The sequence below is a fragment of the Carica papaya genome, chromosome 1 (genome assembly GCF_054855325.1).
Source record: "Carica papaya isolate Zhongbai chromosome 1, ASM5485532v1, whole genome shotgun sequence".
NCBI classification, from domain to species: Eukaryota; Viridiplantae; Streptophyta; class Magnoliopsida; order Brassicales; family Caricaceae; genus Carica; species Carica papaya.
Window position 1 is genome coordinate 6,693,357 of NC_142309.1, and position 21,445 is coordinate 6,714,801.

At 32.9% G+C, this 21,445-nt stretch overlaps 3 protein-coding genes across 3 annotated transcripts; all 3 read left to right on the forward strand.

The window, feature by feature from the left end:
* The first annotated feature begins 4,747 nt into the window (after positions 1-4,747).
* LOC110810539 (expansin-A23-like) lies at positions 4,748-5,859 on the forward strand. The gene is made up of 2 exons (XM_022036727.2): positions 4,748-4,981; positions 5,240-5,859. Exons 1-2 carry the CDS (start codon positions 4,834-4,836, stop codon positions 5,857-5,859), a joined length of 768 nt encoding a protein of 255 aa, XP_021892419.1. The 5' UTR covers positions 4,748-4,833.
* Positions 5,860-16,539: 10,680 nt separating this feature from the next.
* Positions 16,540-17,359, forward strand: LOC148269129 (expansin-A23-like). Its single transcript, XM_088217002.1, has 2 exons — positions 16,540-16,558; positions 16,740-17,359. The coding sequence occupies exons 1-2, from the start codon at positions 16,555-16,557 to the stop codon at positions 17,357-17,359; spliced, it is 624 nt and encodes a 207-aa protein (XP_088073128.1). The 5' UTR covers positions 16,540-16,554.
* Positions 17,360-19,447: 2,088 nt separating this feature from the next.
* LOC110820230 (expansin-A23-like) lies at positions 19,448-20,448 on the forward strand. Its single transcript, XM_022049658.2, has 2 exons — positions 19,448-19,599; positions 19,786-20,448. The coding sequence occupies exons 1-2, from the start codon at positions 19,464-19,466 to the stop codon at positions 20,403-20,405; spliced, it is 756 nt and encodes a 251-aa protein (XP_021905350.1). The 5' UTR covers positions 19,448-19,463; the 3' UTR covers positions 20,406-20,448.
* Positions 20,449-21,445: the final 997 nt, after the last annotated feature.

Consider the following 21,445-nt stretch of genomic DNA (forward strand, 5'->3'; position numbering starts at 1 on the left):
CTATGAATGATTCATTTTTTATGGAAGAATAAAGTAAGTGTCTGGATTGAAAAAAAGTCTTTAACATTATCGATGCAAAATTCATTTATGAATGTTTCAAGTTGAAATTTTATCATATTGCATAGTTGGAGTATAATATGACTAATATCATATTTGACATCGAGTAAAAATAGTTTGGTAACTCTAATGCAATCGTCAATAAGTGACACAAACTATAGATCCCCATAAATATTAGATATGTGATATGATCCCCAAATATCAATGTGGATTAATGAAAACGAAACTAAATTTCATTTATTAATAATAAAAAATATCATATGCCTATATTTTACAAACTCACAAATATCGCAGTGCAAATTTTCATATTATGAATTCTTAAATAATAAGGAAAATATCACTTTAAAGATGGAGAAGGATGGTGCCCAAGTATTGTATAGTGAAACCAAATCTTATGTGAAGTCAGTAGTAATAACAAAGAATGATCTCTTAGGTGCATATAGGTAGTAGAATTCCTTTTTGACTTCAACATATCCAATTATCTTCTTTGAATCTCGGTCCTAAAAGTCAATGAGAAGAACCAATATTACTTTACAATTCAAAGTGATAATTATTTAATGACACAAGATTAGTGCATAATTTTGGGACATATAATGTATTTTTTATGGTAATGATATGGTTAAACTTAATGTTACATCTGCTTGTAATAGTAATGAGAGAACCATATGCATTGATAGTTTTTTTATTACTTGAACATAAAATATGTGTATAAAAATATAGAAGTATTAGTCATAAGATCTATGATTCTTAAGTCTATAATTCAAGAGTTTTAAAATAATTTATATGAGGTATTTAGTTCCTATGAGGTAAAAATTAGACTTGAGTATACAAATAAATCGATACACGTTTGTCAGTAGGGACTCAAATCGTGGCCCTTACTAAGATATGAAGTTGACATGTATAAATTTGCTTAAATAATTTAGAATGTACTCTCTAACATCTTTTAAGAATCGATTAGTAACTAATTGTCGATTTATTTAGAACACGTGGTTGTATGAAGTTGTTCACGTTTTGTTCTGATGAAAACAAAAGAGATAGCAATGTACGACAGTGTGTAATACTCGGACCCAAAAAATTGACCTGGAATAAATTTTGTTAATTTAAAGATGTATGAAAAATATATTTTATAAATTAATTAATGAAAATTTTGTTATATTTGGGAAAAAATAAATTAGGGATGAGATTGAAAATAATTTTGAAAAAAATGGGTGAAAATTTGGGTTCGGAGAATTTTTTTAAAAGAAAAATTAGATTCTAGAGGTCAGAATGTAAATAAGAAAATTTTGATCACATAGGACTGCCATTCAGCAGCCTCAACGAATCGGAGCGCGTCGCGTGGCAAGGCACGTTGACTTGGTGCCACGCGGGAGGCCACGCTGGTGATCCGCGTACCCTGCGATCGGACGACCGAGAAGCGATCCTGCGTGTGTGGATTGTTCGGATTCATTTTCTCCTTAAGTACGATCGGACGATTGAGATCAAACGCGATGAACGGTTCAGATTCGTTTTCTCCTTAAGCGCGATCGAACGGTCGAGATCAAACGCGATGAATGGCCAAGATTAACGCAAATTGGGTATAAATATTTTGCATCACACTGAATTCAAACCCTTGCCGCCAGCCTCCTGCCGGAGAAGAAGAACCAATTGTCGGAGAAGGGAGCCAACCGCTGACCACTGTCGCACTCGAGCCACCTCCAATTGTCAAAAAATATAAAAATTCTCCTACTCATGCGGAATTCAATTTCGAGCACCCCAGTGGCCATATCAAAGTAAAACGAATGGCGGGTGAGTAAAAAACTATGGATAAAGACCAGCGGAGCTGCTGCGGGCAAAACTCGCGACCTCCTCTGATGAGCCCTTTTCCGTTTTTCATTTCGTGTGATTTTTTCACCGTTGTATTCACTGTTCTATTTTCTACAGGTTGACTGAATAAAAAATCCCAGCCGCGAAGGTAAACCGGTAGAGCTGTCGCACCTAGAAAACCCTACCACCGATAAGTTTCTGTTTTCTGATTTTTTGGCCAACCGAGACCCCCTAACATATTTTTTCACAATGATATGTATAAAGGCTGCCAAAACTGGTTAAAACTGACTGAAAATGGCCAGGTCGAGGCAAACCATCACCGAAGCACGGTGGTGCCGCCATGCCGGAACCACGAAATATGCCATAAAGGATTTTTAACACTAATTTTATATTTTTGGGGTATTTTTAGGTACGTGAAACATGTTTTAATCTCCGCAAAAAAATTTAGAAAATATGGGGACCGCTAGTAGGCGCAGTAGAAAGTTCGGTGTTTCGGACACTGATTCGGATAAAAATCCCTCACTCTATTCTCTGCTATGGAATTGAAACTTAATAATCAATAATATAGTATTTTGATAAATTTAGAAAAACTTTGAGAATAATTACAAGTCACTAATGGAGCCGGAACTGATTAGTAATTTATTTATCATGTTTAACTGATTATTTGAATTTACAACCTTAAATACATGATAATATATTGAAATAGTTAAATAATTCAGTTGTACTTTCTTGATGCATATATCGTTTGTCTTCCGTGATTTACGGTTGATTTGTGAAATTTGAAATTAATATGCAAATGAGAAATTGCTTGGTTATGTGAATTAATGAATGGTTGTCTTATTGGATATTCTGTGAGATGATAGACGAACTGGGTAGGGAATCATACAGTGAACGTTACCTCATACCGGACGGGGTATCGAGGGATGATATTTTTTGTGCTCATATCGGACGGAGTATCGAGGGATGATATTTTTGGCACTCATATCGGACGGTGTATGAGGACGTCTAGTTAGTTGACAAGTTTAAATATTAGGTTCACGCGTAGTGGGACACCCCTATGGACCCCCAATGATACCATTAAGCAAAATAAAAAGGAAAAATTGTTGTTTTTGTTCACTTGAATATGATATCATAATGTTACTTGAGTTATTGTTTCTATAAGTTGGTTTCAGAAATCTCATAACGGTAAGCATGTAATAAATAATTTTTTTATAATAAATGAATTTACTTAAATTAAGAGCTCAATTGATTATTTTTATAATTTTTACTAATATTTAGTTTCTGTATCGGTGAGTAGTATGATATTCTTATTGGGGTAGTATAGCTCACCCCTTCCCCTATTAACCATTTCAGATCAAGAAGATTAAGATCTATATTCTGATCAGCATGAGGATTGTGAGTAGGTGTCCTCCCAGATTTTATCAAGAGCTAGTAGAGGTTAACTTTCGTAAAATATTTATTTATTATTTTCATATGTTATTACGTTTTTTATTTTATGAACCGCTAGGAAATGGACATTTTTGTAACCCTATTGGACATGCTAATTTATGTGTAATGAATGTAAACCCTAACGTTATTATACGTTTTCATATTTAATTTATGACCTTATTTTCCTTCTAATTCCGGGCTGCTACATAATGCGTGCTTGTGGACACTATTGGTGATTAGCGATTGTGGGGAGCAACAACTAGTTTTGGTCAAAATGGGAGGTGCACTAGACTGGTTGGTGGCTACAAGAAGCAATGACTGCTTTTAGGGTCGACTAGTGGAAGTGGTCAATCTTGTAGCGGCTAACAATAGGAGGGTGGTGGTCGATTATGAAGGTTGACCCATTTTAGATTTTATTTTTTATTTTAGCAATGAAAACCAAGTAGAGTTTACAAAATAGTTTAGAAATTTTAAACTTAAAACTCTGGTATCATATTAAGAATAATTTTTTAATTGGTACGGGTTCTATTAACATTACAACCTTATATATATAGGTTTTTTTAAGGATGGAAAAAAATAAACAATAATTAAAATTAATTACAAGAGTGTCCCTTTACTCTTTAATTATTTATTTTCTCTTTAAGGCCCCTTTTATTTCTTCAAACTCTATAATTTACCTCACTTTTTGATACATTTATTTATATTATCTTTAATACTCTAATTTACTTTCTTTTTAATATCATTATTTTATTCCTTTTTAACAATGATTGTATGAGTGAATTTTACTAAAACTGCCTAGTTATTGTTTTATAGAATCCTTTTTATTATCTTTAATGTTATTATTACTAATTTTTAATTGAATAAAATTGGGATATGACAAACAATTAATGAATAAACGATTTTTGAATAAATTATTATATACAAGAGGAGTGTAATAATTTGGTATTACATTTATGTTAACAAATTGATAAGTAATGTATAATTATAAAATTTTATTGGTAAACTCAAAAATTGGTCAAGCACAATTTAAAAACAATACTACATATGTATATATATATATATGAACATTTAGTCATTGCAAAAATAAACTTTCAAGATTATTGTTTTTTAAATGTTTTTAATACCTTATTCTCTCTCTCTCTCTCTCTCTCTCTCTGAGATTGGGAGTAGCTAATTTTCCTAAAAAGGAAATTAAATTTTTTTTACATTGTACTTCCTCCTCTTAGATTAATTTCATTTATTATCTATAATATACTAGATATATATCATTAGATTCATTATAAAGAAATGGCCACATTCATGACTTTTCTATATATCATTTAATTTAATGTACCCCTCTAAAATAAAAATAATATTCCTTTTATGTTCTCCTCTTTTATTAAATTGCCTTATTGAGAAATGTATAGTACTATTGATGTACCTTTTGTTTTTGTTTTTTTAATTTCTCCTTCAATTTGTTCTCCATAAATACTCCTTCATTGGCCTTATAATCTCATTAAACGTCGTTTATTGTCTACCATCCTTCTTTTGATCTTCATTATAGTGATGGATTCCATGGCTCGTCATGTGTCTTTTTTCATGGCTATTCTTGTGTTCATGGGTTTGGCGGCTTGTGGAGGGGGTAATGATCATACTGGATGGAGAGATGCACATGCAACCTTTTATGGTGATTTAGGAGGTGGAGAAACCATGCGTGAGTATTTGCATAATTACTTTTTTTTTTTTTTTTCTTTTTCATCGTAACGTAGTTTTTCATGAAATTACTATTATATTTTCAGTTTTACATCTAACATTAGATTAGCCATAACATGCATAGGTAGAAAATATTTTTTATTGAGTTATCACCATTCCAACTTTAAATTCCTTAAAGTTAAGAGATTCAATTCCTATATTTTAAGATAATAAATAATTTTATGTGTCAAGTGATCGATCCATGTATTAATTGGTACAGAAGGTGCTTGTGGATATGAAAATTTGTTCGAGCAAGGGTATGGACTAGAAACAGCAGCACTAAGTTCTGTACTATTCCGAGAGGGAGCAATGTGTGGTGCGTGCTTTGAAATCATGTGTGTCAACGATCCTAAATGGTGCATAAAAGGTGCAGACCCTATTAGAGTAACAGCCACCAATTTTTGCCCACCGAATTACACAAAGTCCGAAGGAAATTGGTGCAATCCACCACTTGAACATTTTGATTTAACATTAAAAATGTTTCTTCGCATTGCAAAATATAAAGCTGGAATTGTTCCTGTCAAATATCGTCGCGTCTTATGCTACAAGCAAGGAGGAGTCCATTTTGTGATAAAGGGTAATTCATATTGGATTTTGGTATTGGTGTACAACGTTGCACGTTCTGGTGTTGTTTCTGCAGTTCAAATTAAAGGTTCTAATACTAATTGGATGCCAATGTCACGTAACTGGGGCATGAATTGGCATACTTTTAGTCGTCTTGCAGGGCAAAGCTTATCATTTCGTGTAACTACAAGTGACGGCAAAATGTTGCAATTCAATAATCTTGTACCGGCTAATTGGCAATTTAATTCTGTCTATGATGGAAAAAAGAATTTTTAAGACCGTTCATGTAAAAAAATTATGGTGATTTGTACCTTAAAATTAGTATTAATACTTCTCAATTTTTTAATATAATAATAGATAGAACAAAGTTGAGTATTTCTTTTAAAAATAAATTTTACTTGTTTCAATGTTATATTAATTGATATGGGTGTTGCTATAATTCTGTTTTTTTTTTCTTCTTCTTTTTGTTCTACTATCATTTTTACTTCTTTATCATTATATACACATTGATTTGGTTGGAGTTAAAAATCTAAATTAATACGAGATCTTACTTGGGGTCTGACCCAAACTTGTTCTGATTTGATTCAATTCTTATTTTTAATTATTTGACATTTAAAAGTTAGTCGTATCTCATACATTTGATGCAGACATGAAACAAAATTACTTAATTATTCGACTCGATAACCATAAATTTATATTCTTATATGTTAATCAATTAATTGGAAAACACCTAATTTGAATTGGATATATAATTTATTTGGAATTTGGACATTATTACATTCACATTTACTTTACATGAATCCAATACCAAAAATTTGTACTTATTATTCCACCCAATTCTATGTCAACATCAAAATGTTCCTTTAAAATACTCGGTCTGTCGTTTCATTGATTGGGCCAAAAATTTGAAAGGCCTTAGACTAATTTTAATTTTGAAGCTGGATTGGACTTGGGTAAAAGGTGGGCTTTGTTTTTATTTCGATTTGGATTTATATACGTTTAATATATACACACACACACACATATTATTAATTACATATCGCATAAAATATATTTTTACAATGTTCCAAATATGTTCGAAACAACGACGAGCATAAAATCCGTAAGTTTTTACAATATAAATATGCAATTTACAAGATACACAAACTTTTTAAATTCTATTTTTTTTTCTTGCATTTTATGTATTGATAAAAATGATTTTTATTTGACATGATTTTTTTTTCTATTTTTAAAATTTTATATTTTAACCCATATTGTTTGTAAAGTAAATGAATAATAGAATTTAGTATAATATAAAAATAATTATCAAATTTAATTGACGACGAGATATACTCTATATTTTAAGTATTCGATTTTGATTTCTATTTATACTATTTCAGAAATAAAAAGTTTAAGAAATTATTTAATTTAGCACTAGAAAACTGATTTGAAAATGTTGCTACCTATATTTTTCTAAATAATATTTAAAATTCAACCATTTGGTATTTCTTGTATTCAAACTTATTACATATGACTTATTTTTATTATTTTTGGTATTATTTACTACCATTTGTTTTAATATGATGTACATTGGTTTATAACAAATGATAGAACAAATTATCAAATTAATTCATGATGTTTGATAATTTTTATAATTTATTTATTAATATTTTTTATTATAATTTGATTTTTAGCGTTTTCTATTTATTTCAAACGTAAAATTTATTTTTATTTTCTAATAGAAAGATTAAAATAATTAGGTTGTGTTTAGATATTTTTTAAAAAATAATTAAAAAGAATAATTTTAACTTATTAGTTAAATTGATAATAATAATAAAAAAAATATGTCTATTATTATTATTAATAATATTAATTTAATTAATTAGTTACATTTGTTTTTTCTTGAATTGTATAGCTTTCAGAAAAACTCAAAGATTAAGATGGTGATATATTTTTCAGATGCCGATAAATGTGAAGTAGGTGATTATGGAAGAGTTGTTTATGTTTTACATTGATGCTCTTCCCTGGATTCGATGTACTATAAAGAACCTCATATTTGAATATATCTATATACTTGTTCTGAGGACCTATATAGCCGTTCATATAAACTACGCGAAACAAATAACAAAGCACTTTTGTTGATATAGCCTCTATTAAGAATAGTCTCAAACCAGTGTAAATCATTTTTTTTTAATAATAAAAGAAAAAAAAAATTTGAATAGGAAACACTTTCTAGTACTAAATGTAACATTCCGAGTCCAAAAATTAGGGTCGTGGTAGGGAATTGTATTGTTTTTTAAGTAATAATAATATTAAGTACTAAATTTAAAATATGATTAATTATTTTTATTGATTTTTTTTAATATATGCATTTTGGACGTTTTTAAAATAATTTTCAAATTCTAAACAAAAGGGATATGTTTGAAAGAAAATTTCAAAATAGGGATCAAATCGTAGAAAAAAAAATACAAACCACGTGTATGCCTAGTCAGTGGCGTGACGAACTGTCGTGCGCCGCGTGGCGGACATGCCAACACGGGTTTCACATGGGAAGTCACGCAGGCAATTCGCATGCCAGATCGATCAAATGGCTCGGGGCCACTATTGCGTGTACGAACGTTCTAGATTAATTTCCCGAATAAACGCGATTAAATGGTCCGTGTGTCTTCAACTGAACATTCGGATTTTGTTTCCTGAATAAGTGAGAGATGATAGTTGAATTTGATCTACGCAAGCTCGGATAGACGGCCCAGATCAAGGGGAATGGTGTATTTAAGCATCACTTCGGATGAACCCCCAAAACCTTAGCCAATGCCTTTGATGGGAGAAGATGTAACGGCCCCGAAAATTAAAAAGAAATGTATATATTTATTCTAAGTACGGAAACGAAATAAAATAGATTATGATTAACATTCATTACACAATAATTAAAACGTATTAAAGATATGAAAGAATAAACTAACTGAAGGAAATACTATGAATGAATACTATAAGAAAAACTAATAAATCTTTAGGTTTTTATTCGCCGTCTTCCTGTGGAACGAGCTCGGGAATCAAGTCCTCCTGATCTGAAATTGTTAAGTAAGGAATGAGCTACACTAGCTCAGTAAAAATGTCACACTATCTCACTGTCACAATAGTAAAGGTTGGTAGAAAACAAAAACGATCAATGGAGCATAATTCATAACAAATTTATTTATCAATAATAAAATCATTTACTGTTCACTTATCTCGGTGAGATTCATGAAAACAACTTATGAAAATAATTACATTATAAACATTATAAGATCATACACACTCTGTAACATAACACATATCATACTTTTGTATTTCAATCATCAGACAACAAATTTTCTCTTTTATCAGCCTGCTAGTATCCATGGGGATCCATAGGGGTCCCCACTACACGTGAACCATTTACCTTAATTCCAGGGCCGTCCCCATACCCCGTCCGGTATGAGTGTCAAAACCATAAACCTCAATACCTCGTCTGGTATGAGGGTGAAGCAGATCGTCCCCATACTCCGTTCAGTATGAGCGCCATAGCATTTAAAGTCTCTATACCCCGTCCGATGAGAGACCACGTTCCCGGTAGGGTTCTCTATGGACCCGGTTCATCCACCATCTCTCAGGATATCTAGTGAGGCTGTCGACTTATCCATTCATAAAATCACATACCATCCTTATTTTTCTTAGTCTCAATTACCCAATCAACATAAATACGTAAACCAGCAACGCACACCAAATAAGGCAACACAATATCGAGTCCACAATAATTCAAATCATAATAGATTAAACAGTTATTCATGCATACGAAAACACAGAATAAACAATCAAATACTATACTGCATTTAGACTGTAAAATACATCAAACAGGAACAGACCGACAAATACATCAGGTTCGGACCTCATTAGAAATCTTAATTAATTATACATATCTATTTATTCATAAAATACCGTTCAATCATTTATTAGGCTTTAATGCCGTGATAGAAAATAGGGTGAGGGATCCTTACTTGTTTCAAAGTCTGAAATCGGGTTCTCACTGTGCCTATGAGCAGTCCCTAGATTTCTTAAATTTTTTTTCTAGAATCTGAAACACACTTCTGGTACCTGCACATGTCCCCAAAAAATCTCAAATCATATCCACGGCTTATTCGGCCAACTTCAGAATTCTGGCACGGCGGCGATCCGCATCGGGTTGTCCATTTTTCGGCCATTTTCAGTCGAATTCGGCCAAACTTGCATTGGTTCCTGTGATAAAACACCCCTAGGGCCCTCATTGGGGAAAAAAATTACAGAAAATCGAGACTTACCGGCGACGGAGCTCTCGGGTGTGGCAGCTCCTCCGGCGCGAGTTGTGATTTGGTGTTTTACTCCAGTCAACCTGTAGAGAAAATGACGGTGGTCACAGTGGTGTAAAAATTACATCAAACGGGAACCGAGAAGGGCCTCATCGGAGGCAAAAATTGAGGGAACCCGCGGCGGCACCGTTGGGCTTCGGCGGTATTTTCCGGCCAATTGGCCGGTAGTTTGGCTCTGATTTGGCCACAGGTGGATTCAGCATCGAAAACTGAGCCAAGGGTGGAGCTGAGGGTCTGTGACTTCCTGCTGACTGAGAAAGGGTGTTGAAACTCCTCTCCACGATCTGAACCTTTGCCAAAACGGTTGAATATGTCTTGAGCTCTAGTACCAATAAGTGCTGCTTGATCTCTGGGCGGAGGCCCCACTGGAACCTCCTAGCCTTCCTGCCCTCATTTATCAATGTTTCAGGGGAGTATCGGCCCAGCTCTAGGAACTTACGAGTATATTCCGATACTGTCATGTTTTCCTGAACCAGCTGGACAAACTCCATCTTCTTTAGATGTCGGATGTGTTCGGGGAGGTACTCCGCATGAAAGGCTGCTAAGAACTGCTTCCAAGTGACTGGTGTAGGCAGGGTGGTCTGCTTGAGCTCCCACCAACGACCTGCTTCCCCCACCAGCATGTAGGAAGCATGGGTAACCCTCTGCTCGGGAACCACTCCTAATGTCTTGAAGGTATTCTCTATCTCCGCCAACCAGTACTGGGCATCTTTGAAAGAGGACTCCCCTGCAAAAGTGGAAGGGCTTAGTCTCCTGTATCTCTCGACATAGCCCGGGTTAATCAGGAAAGGAGCTGGGTCCCGTTGAAGAGGGACTCGACCGGGCCGAGGATAGATAGGGGGCCCTGTGGTGGCACCCGCTGATATAATGGGGGCACTGTATTGTACAGTGGCGGTTCCGGGTAGTACTGTGCCTCGAGCACCGGATTATACTATGGCGGTGGTGCCGGGGGGTACTGTGGAGAAGCAGGCTCGTGCCGGGGTGGCTCGAGATCCGCTCACTGTAGCGGTGGCTTAATCTGTGGTAGTGGGGGAGGGTCGAGTAACTCCCTTCTCTCCTCTCGACCTTGCTGGGCAGCAATGATCCTTTATAGCATCTCAAATATTCTGTCTACATCTTCCCGAAGCGAATCATCCCGGGCTGCTCGGTTTAGTGGGGGTCTTCCTCTCCTCATCTCTCTGCACCTGCATTTCACAAGGAAGGGTTGAGTAACGATTAATCGGTTGGTATTTTTCTAAATATTATTGTGTAAGGAACGAGTTCGAGGAATACGGCTCTGATACCAACTGTAACGGTTCCAGAATTTAAAAGAAAATGTATATATTTATTCTAAGTGCGGAAGCGAAATAAAATAGATTATGATTAACATCCCTTACACAATAATCAAAACGTATTAAAAATATGAAAAAATAAACTAACTGAAAGAAATACTATGAATGAATACTATAAGGAAAACTAATAAATCTTTAGGCTTCTATTCGCCGTCTTCCTGCGGAACGAGCTCGGGAACCAAGTCCTCCTGATCTGAAATGGTTAAGTAAAGAATGAGCTACACTAACCAGGTAAAGATATCACACTATCTCACTGTCACAGTAGTAAAGGTTGGTAGAAAATAAAAATGACCAATGAAGCATAATTCATAAAAAATTCATTTATCAATAATAAAATATTTTACTATCCACTTACCTCGGTGAGATTCATGAAAACAACTTATGAAAACAATAACATTATAAACATCATAAGATCATGCACACTCTGTAACATAACACATATAATACTTTTATATTTCAATCATCAGACAATAAATTTCATTTTTTATCAGCCTACTAGTATCCATGGAGATCCATATGGGTCCCTGCTACATGTGAACCATTCACCTTAATTTCAGGGCGTCCCCATACCCCGTCCGGTATGAGCGCCAAAATCATAAACTTCAATATCTCGTCCGGTATGAGGGTGAAGCGGGCTGTCCCCATACCCCGTCCGGTATGAGCGCCACAATATTTAAAGTCTCCATACCCCGTCCGATATGAGAGACCACGTTTCTGGTAGGGTTCTCTATAGACCCGGTTCATCCACCATCTCCCAGGATATCTAGTGAGACTGTTGACTTATCCGCTCATAAATTCACATACCATCCTTATTTTTTTTAGTCTCAATTACCCAATCAAAATAAATACGTAAACCAGCAACTCACACCAAATAAGGTAACACAACATCGGGTCCACAATAATTCAAACCATAATAGATTAAACAGTTATTCATGCATACGAAACCACAGAATAAACAATCAAATACTATACTGCATTTAGACTGTAAAATATATCAAACAGAAACAGACCGACAAATACATCAGGTTAGGGTCCTATTAACAATCTTAATTAATTATACAAATCTATTTATTTATAAAATACCGTTCAATCATTTATTAGGATTTAATGCCGTGATAGGAATAGGGTGAGGGATCTTTACTTGTTTCGGAGTCTGAAATCGGGTTCTCACTACGCCTACGGGCAGTCCTTAGATTCCCTGAATTTTTTTTCGAAAACTGAAACACACTTCCGGTACCTGTACATGTCCCCAAAAAATCCCATATAAGACCCAGGGCCTATTCGACCAACTTCGGAATTCCGGCATGGTGGCTCCGCCGTGCTCTGGCGACGGTGCCGCCGCCCATGGTAGCGATCCACCTCGGGTTGGTCGTTTTTGGCCGAATTCGGCCAAACTTGCATTGGTTTCTGTGATAAAACACCCCTAGGGCCCTCGGTAGGCCAAAAAATCGAGACTTACTTGCGGTGGAGCTCTCGGGTGCGGCGGCTCCTCCGGCGCGAGTTGTAATTTGGTATTTTGCTCCTGTCAACCTGTAGAGAAAAGGACGGTGGTCACAGTGGTGTAAAAACTACATCGAACAGGAACCGAGAAGGGCCTCATCGGAGAAAAAAATTGAGGGAACTCGCAGCAGCGCCGCTAGGCTTCGGCGGTGTTTTCCAGCCAATTAGCCTGTGGTTTGGCTCTGATTTGGCCACAGGTGGATTCAGCATCAAAAACCGAGCTAAGGGGATAAATTTTACCTTGTTTGGCGGTCGAAAAATCCTCCGATGTGGCGGTGGGTGGTGGCGGTGGGTGGCGGCGGTTGGTTCCTACGGTGGCTGGGTCGTCTTCTCCGGCGAGGGCTCTGGCGACTAGGGTTTGGATTTGGGTGTTGGTGATGTTATTTATAATCTTTCTCTTTTAATCTGAGCCGTCCATCACGATTTAATCTGGGTCGTCTGATAGCGATTAAATTAGAAATAAATCTGGACCGTCTATCGCGATGCGATCTGGGCCGTCCGTGCGTGATTCAATCTGGGTCGTCCGCACGCGTGAGATCTGGGCCGTCCATGCGCCCTTTTGATCTAGGCCGTCCGTGCGCGCGGGAACGGATCTGGGCCGTCAGATCGCGCACACGCGAATCACCTACGTGTCTCCGTCCCGCGTGGCTTCCTGCGTCAGCGTCCCTATCACGTGTCGTGTCCTTGTTTGCCAGGGCTGCTGATCAGGCTGCTGACGTGGCGCAATTTTTCTAAATTCTGTTTTGACCTCTCGGTTTTTTATTTTCTTTTCAAAAACACCCCTATAATCCAAAATTTCACCCATTTTTCCCAAAATGATTTTCAATTAAATCCCAAAAATAATTTTACCCAATTTTATCATTATTATTTTTTTTTTATATTAAATTAAATTAAAACCTTATAAATTAATTATTAAAATAAAATAAAATCAAATAAAATTCTAATAATAATAAAATAAAAAGTTTTGGGTGTTACAGAAGAAGAAGAAGAGCGGCCGGAGAAAAGCTCAGCCACTAGAGGGTCATCCCAAAAGATCGAAAATACTTCAATAAGCCAAAAAATTCTTTTAATTCTTTCTGTTTCTCTGCCCTTAGCCGTCTAACATGTTTTCGATGCAGGATAACCAAGAAAAGCTGCAAACCGTGAGAAAGAGATGACAGAACTAGGCTGATCCACTACACCAGAGGACCAAAATCGCTGATAAACACCTATTTTCCCCCTCATTTTACTGAAAAACACCCCTAACCATGATTTAAATAGATTTTCACCAAGAACCAGTTGAAATCAGTCTGACCAAAAGGAAGAGCCGCCGGAGAAGGAAGACCAGGCGGCGGAGGCGCCGCGCCGGAACCCCAACTTGACCCTCGATGAGATTTTTTTTGTCTTTTTTTCGCCATTTCTCACGTATTTTCATACCATTTTAATGTACGTTTTAATCTTATCAGAAAAATTTAAGAAATTCAAGAACTGGAAACTGTCAAGAACTGTAGTGAAAAAGATGGCGTTCTGTACACCGACCTAGAGTAAAAATTCCTCACATTTTTTTCCTGTTACGGTTAAATTAAATCTAAATTAATAATAAATAAAAATTTTAGATAATTGGCAATCCCTTAATTAATTAAGTAGATGTTATTGATGGAGCCAGTAATCGGTTAATTTATACTTGTCATTGATTTAATTGTGTTAGTCGCTTTATTGTGTTTATTTATTTACTGTTCAGTTTACTTCAATCTATTCGTTTTAGACATATAGTTAGCATAATATAGTTTCTTAATCTATATTTTTTGTTATTCTATGTTGTGCATAATATGTTTCAGTTATCATAACGTATATTTATTTCATTCACGTACTCTTGCATCACTTGGAATGCTGATATATGTGTTATTTGAGGCTAAAAAGTAAATAAAAAAAGGATATCTGTGAACTAATGGTATTGAATGAAAGAGCTTACCGGGTGTCATGAGAAAGAGTGTACAAACTTAGTTCATAGGGTGAACCATACTGTGGATCTTACCCTCAATTGTATAGGGCTGGAAAGTTTCATATTGGACGCGGTTGGGAATTGGTTTAACTACACTCATACCGGACGGGGTATTGAAATAGTTATTTATTGTGGTACCCATTACTGAACGTGAGATAGGGATGTTATTTGATTACAAAGAAAATATTTATATTCATGTGTAGTGAGGATCCTTATGGACCCCCAGTGACACCAGTAGAGAAAAGTAAAATGATAGAGTAGAAATAAAAATGTTAAAAAATCTAATTTTGAAAAAAAAAATAGCAAAGAGTCAATTGTTATATGTCTTTTGAAATGTATACTGTTAGATTGTTATTCTTATTTTTATCTTAATGAATGATATTTGAGAAGTTATAGGTTAGTCGGGGAAATATTAACGTTTTCAGTGAAATGAATAATGAATGCACTAGCATTCGAGTTTTATTAAGAATCGGCTCCATTGATTGTTTTATGTTTTTTACAACCCTTTTATTTTTCATATCAGTGGTAAGACGTTGATATTCTTACTGAGTTAGTATAGTTCACTCATTTCTTATTAACAATTTCATATTATGACGATCAAGACCCAGATATTGAACAGTAAGAGATCAGTTAAGGAATTACCTCTCCCGTTTCGTTGGTTTCGAGTATAGGTTAACCATATTTGTTTTCTATTTATGTTTTTTCCCATTTAAATTTCAAAGGCATTCCCATAGCCCCTAATAGGAATTTTAAATAAACTGTAAGGAATGTAACCTTCAAACTTTAATTACTTCTGCTAAATAATAAATTTCAGTATTGGTATTTTTCTATCACTGAGTTATACATTTGAAATCTATGATAAGGGTTTGGACTTTTACACTAAATCTCGTAGATCAAGAAAATTTAGGTATTAAAAATAAAAAATTAATTGTGATTATAAGTATCTCTACAAGAATTATTGACAAAAATTAAGAAACATAAAGCTCAGCCATGATGATTAATCATTCTTGAAAATATTCTAAGCAAAAAGAAAATTCATGAGCATTGAAAAAATAGCATACCATTTATTTGGTGAATATTTTTGAGAAAATTACAAATAATGGTTGATATGGTTATCTCTTGAGTCTCTCATAACTTTTACTAATTGATTACATCTAGAGATTTCTACAACCAATTGATGTTAACATCCAAAACCTCTATTCTACAAGTTTTTAAAGTCTTAATAGGCACACATTTAATTAATTATATTGATTTTTTCTAATGCCTTATTCTCTCTCTTTCTATCTCTTTGAGACTAGGAGTATTTAATTTTCCTGAAAAGGAAATTAAATTCTTTTTACATTGTACTTCCTCCTCTTAGATTAATTTTCTTTATTATCTATAATATACTAGATATATATCATTAGATTCATCTTAAAGAAATGGCCACATTCATGAATTTTCTACATATCATTTAATTTAATGTATCCCTCTAAAATAAGAATAATATACCTTTTATGTTCTCCTCTTTTATTAAATTGCCTTATTGAGAAATGTGTAGTACTTTTTATGTACTTTTTTTTTTTTTCTTCTATTTTTCCTTCAATTTGTTTAAATACTCATTTATTGACCTTATAATCTCATCAAACATAGTTTGTTGCTTATCATCCTTCTTCTGATCTTCATTACAATGATGGATATTGTGGCTCGTCATGTGTCTTTTTTCATGGCTATTCTTGTCTACATGGGTATGGTGGCATGTGGAGGGGCTAATGATCATAATGGATGGAGAGATGCACATGCAACCTTTTATGGTGACTTAGGAGGTGGAGAAACCATGTGTGAGTATTTATATAATTACTTATTTGTTATGATGGGATTAACTCAAATAAAATAAATTATATTTTATTTATATATATATATATATATTTAATTTATGCATTGTATTCTTACATTTTAAGCAAAAAAAATTATTCAAAAGAAGATTGTATCCATATAATTATTATGTGTTAATTGCTGCAGATGGTGCTTGTGGGTATGGAAATTTGATCGAGCAAGGGTACGGACTAGAGACAACAGCACTAAGTTCTGTACTATTTCAAAATGGAAAGATGTGTGGTGCTTGCTTTGAAGTCATATGTGTCAATGATCCTCAGTGGTGCATAAAAGGTGCAGGCGCCATTAGAGTAACGGCCACCAATTTTTGCCCGCCAAATTACACACAGCCAGAAGGAAATTGGTGCAATCCACCACTTGAACATTTTGACTTGACTATGAAAATGTTCCTTCGTATTGCAAAATATAAAGCTGGAATTGTTCCTATCAAATATCGTCGTGTCTTATGCTATAAGCAGGGAGGAGTCCGTTTTATAACAAAGGGTAATTCATATTGGATTTTGGTATTGATTTACAATGTTGCGCGAGATGGTGCTGTTTATGCAGTCCAAATTAAGGGTTCTAATACTAATTGGATGCCGATGTCACGTAATTGGGGCACGAATTGGCAAGCTTTTATTGGTCTCGTGGGGCAAAGCATATCATTTCGAGTAACTACAAGTGACGGCAAAATGTTGCAGTTCGATAATGTTGCACCAGCTAATTGGCAATTCAATTCTGTCTATGATGGAAAAAGAAATTTTTAAGAACCTTCGTGTAAAAAAATTATAATAATTTAAAAATGTACTAGATCACTGTACTTTAAATTTATTATTGATATATTTCAAATTTTTAATATAATAATAAATAGAAAATAATTAACTACTTATTTAAAAAAAATAATTGCATTATATGGCTGCTGCTATATATATATATATATATTTGTTTTGTTGTCTTTTTTACTTCTTTATCGATTTGGTTAAAGTTGAAAATCTAAACTAATCCCATATTTTATTTGGGGTTTGATCCAAACTTGTTCATATTTAATTCAATTCTTATTTTTTTGTTATTTTGTATATAAAAACTAGTCAATAATTATACATTTGATATGGACATGAAACAAATTAACTTACATATTCAATTCGATAACTATAGATTTATATTCTCATATGCTAATCAATTAATTTAAAAGTACCTAATTTGATTTGGGCACTAATTTACTTGGAATTTGGATACTATTACATTCATATTTACATTATATGAATCCAATATAAAAAAGTTGTACTTATTTACTTGTACCCCAATTTTGTATCAACAGAAAAAAAATGTGGGAATTTAAACTCTTTAACCTAATTCTTGACATCAATCCAAAGTAAAAGAACAATAATAAATTGAGCCCAATACCATAGTTCATTAAACTCGAGATGAACTTCTCAATTTTTAGTCAACAGAACATCTAAGCAAATGAACTACTACTAATTAAACACATAAGTACTAAACTTATAATGTTTGTAGCTACCGATGGCTAAATCTAAAATTTGCGTGATTATACATACTTTTGTGAGAGTTGAACTCAGAAAAAATTGCTCAAGAGAAAAAAGTCTTAGCGACCACATAAAAGCCCCAAAAGTTACAATGACCGTTCTACTTTTATATTTATGATATAAACCAATAATGCAGCCGTAATCTAATTAATGGTATTCGTAGTTTAATTCTCATAGTAAAAATCATATCAAACTATACTAAATAAATCAAATCGCATCAAACAAATTTATATTTAATCCGATAATCGATTTAAAATTATAAGATTGAAAAACTTTACTTTACTAACCGGTCTGAGTCAAATGTATTGAAAACTAAGTGTTAGAAAAGATTATATGTAAAAGATTTCTACGACCAATATTTGTTGACACCCAAAACCTCTTCTACAAATTTTTGAAGTCCTAATAGGCAAACCTTCAATTAATTAAATTGATTTTCTTGTAATCTTTAAGATAGTTGTACATATAATATTAAATATGTCATTATTGAATATAATATCCTCCTTAATTCATCCAAGAAAACAAATCCTCCTTAATTTGCTGTACATTTATGTGTTTAGATCGCATATATGAAAATTGATTCAATCCTTTACAATAAAGGTATAATTGAAAAATTCATTTGATAAAAAGAAATTAATTTAAATTGAAAATAAAATTTGAAAAGAAAAATTAAATCAAATTGGTATCTACAGCAAATCAAATCAACGATTTTGTTAATGAGTTAAGGAGTCACTTTTTTAAAGATTCTAATTAATGGTACACTAAAAAGTTAAAAGTTTTTATATTTATTTTTAATTTTTAATATATACTTAAATTCAATTGAATAAATTAAAAATATTAATGTTAACAAAAATATATATGGTATATCAAGGAATACGATGCTAATTAATATAAAATATGTGATTTTATTATTTATGTTGGACATTTATTTATTAATACCAGTTTAGATTTTTAATTATATTTAATTTATTAATAAAGGCTTAATATAATATTATTTTTAATTCTTTTAAAATATGCAAGATATATTAAAAATTAAAAGAAAATTATAAAATTAACTATGTACTACACTGACACGAAAAGCTAGTACTTGATGATAATAATAATACAATCCTACATATATATATATATATATATATATTCTTTTAAATTATAATATTTCCTGAATTTTCTCGATTCTTATTTGATTAGCCAAATTAATTTCCTAACTTTACTCTCTCAATAAAATTAGTTCATAATTTCAAGTTTATCTCTCCTCTCTATAAATATGAATTTGCACTACCCTTCTGATCAAAATTTAAACTGCTATTACTTATTTTAATCTCTAAAAATAATGGCTTCTTCTAGGAATTCATTTAAATTGGTCATATTCATGGCTTCTCTCGTTGTATCAATGAGTCAATCAGAGCAGGCATGGCAGAATGCCCATGCAACATTTTACGGTGACTTAGCTGGAGGAGAAACCATGAGTAAGTCCTCCATCGATTATTATGATTATACATACACACACACACATATATATATATAAATGTTTTTTGTTTTTCTTTTCTGTGTATTGTTTAAGATACTTCATTATTAGATACTAATATTATATTAATATTTAGCATATGTATTGTTACGTAAAATGTTGTTGTTGTTTTTTTATTTTTGGGTAGTGGGAGCTTGTGGGTATGGTGATCTTCACAAGCAGGGATATGGACTTGAAACTGCTGCACTAAGCACGGCATTATTCAACAATGGAGCAACATGTGGAGCTTGTTTCGAGATTAAGTGCGTTAATACTCCTCAATGGTGCATACCAAATGCTGGCACTATTAAAATAACCGCTACAAATTTTTGTCCTCCCAATTACTCTAAACCTGATGGAAACTGGTGTAATCCGCCACTAAAACATTTCGATTTGTCCATGAAAATGTTCCTTACTATTGCTCGTTATAGAGCTGGGATCGTTCCTGTTCAGTATCGCCGAGTCGCATGTATTAAACACGGAGGAGTTAAGTTTGAGATTAAAGGTAATCCTTATTGGATCTTAGTTTTGGTTTACAATGTCGGAGGAGCCGGTGATGTTACTAGAGTTGAAATTAAAGGATCTAAAACTAATTGGATACCGATGTCACGTAATTGGGGCATGAATTGGCAGACAGGAGTCAAGCTTGTTGGACAAAGTCTTTCCTTTCGAGCTACCACAAGTAATGGAAAGACTTTACAATTTAACAATGTTGCGGCTTCTAATTGGCAGTTCGGTAGTACTTTCGATGGAAAGATAAATTTTTAGGGTTTTGTCGAATATTTAAATTTTACAGCTAGTTATTCAAAGAATTTGCTCTATTGTATTATTGTTCAGTTAAATGATTGCTTAATAGAATGGTTTCTTTTGCTTATAATTTTATTTTTATTATCTTATAAATATTTTATCTAGTTTCTTTCCTCATAAATTTGTAATAATCTCTTTCTTTAATTAATAAAACCATATACATAAGGTGTACAATTTACAGTGATATATATATATATATATATGCATGCGCATATATACACACATAAATGTGTTTGTAATATCTTTAATATGGTGTTTTAAAAAAGGATTTAGCAAATTTTTAATATAAGTTTAATAGCTAAATTTTGAGAAGCGAATTTCAAATTTGAATGTCTGATTTCATTTTCCAGTTTTATATGCTAACAATAAATAAATGCAATTAATAAAACTTTCCCTAGATTGATTCAGTATTGACCATGGCCATTATTACTGCCTTACTGATCAAATTTAGTCAATGGGCATAATGGAGATTACTCCGATATATATATATATAAAATATATTTACAGGTTTATCATGATGATATGACTTGGGTTTGGAAAGAAGAAAAAGTTATTATCAAAGTGATTATGTTGTATTTTCTTTATTATTCTTTACACTGTTTTTTTATTTTCAAAAATTTTATGCAATTTCTTTACATACATATTTTTGATTTAAAAAATAAATTCCCAAACCAAATTTGAGAAAATAAACTTAATTATCACAACAATATATAAATTTATAATATAAAAAAATTTTAAAAATATAAAAATTAACTTTTTGTATGTCTTTCAACTTTTACATAAATTTAAAAAAAAAATTTATACAATAAAAACAAAAGATTAGAGTAGTAATTTACTCAATTAATTTTAAATAATTTATTTATTTAATATTTTTTACAAAAATAACCCTTGAATTGACTGAATTGTCTGACGAATCTATGATCTTTCGAACTCTTATACTACTCTTCAATAAGTTTATAAAAATTTGTACTATTGAATTTGTTTACTTAAATTATTGTAAT

Bases quoted from the DNA above. Each gene is read 5' to 3' on its own strand.
- LOC110820230 (XM_022049658.2), top strand. From the start codon at position 19,464: ATGGCTTCTTCTAGGAATTCATTTAAATTGGTCATATTCATGGCTTCT. The intron at 19,600-19,785 runs GTAAGTCCTCCA...ATTTTTGGGTAG, and splicing joins AGCTGGAGGAGAAACCATGA to TGGGAGCTTGTGGGTATGGT.
- LOC110810539 (XM_022036727.2), top strand. From the start codon at position 4,834: ATGGATTCCATGGCTCGTCATGTGTCTTTTTTCATGGCTATTCTTGTG. The intron at 4,982-5,239 runs GTGAGTATTTGC...TAATTGGTACAG, and splicing joins AGGAGGTGGAGAAACCATGC to AAGGTGCTTGTGGATATGAA.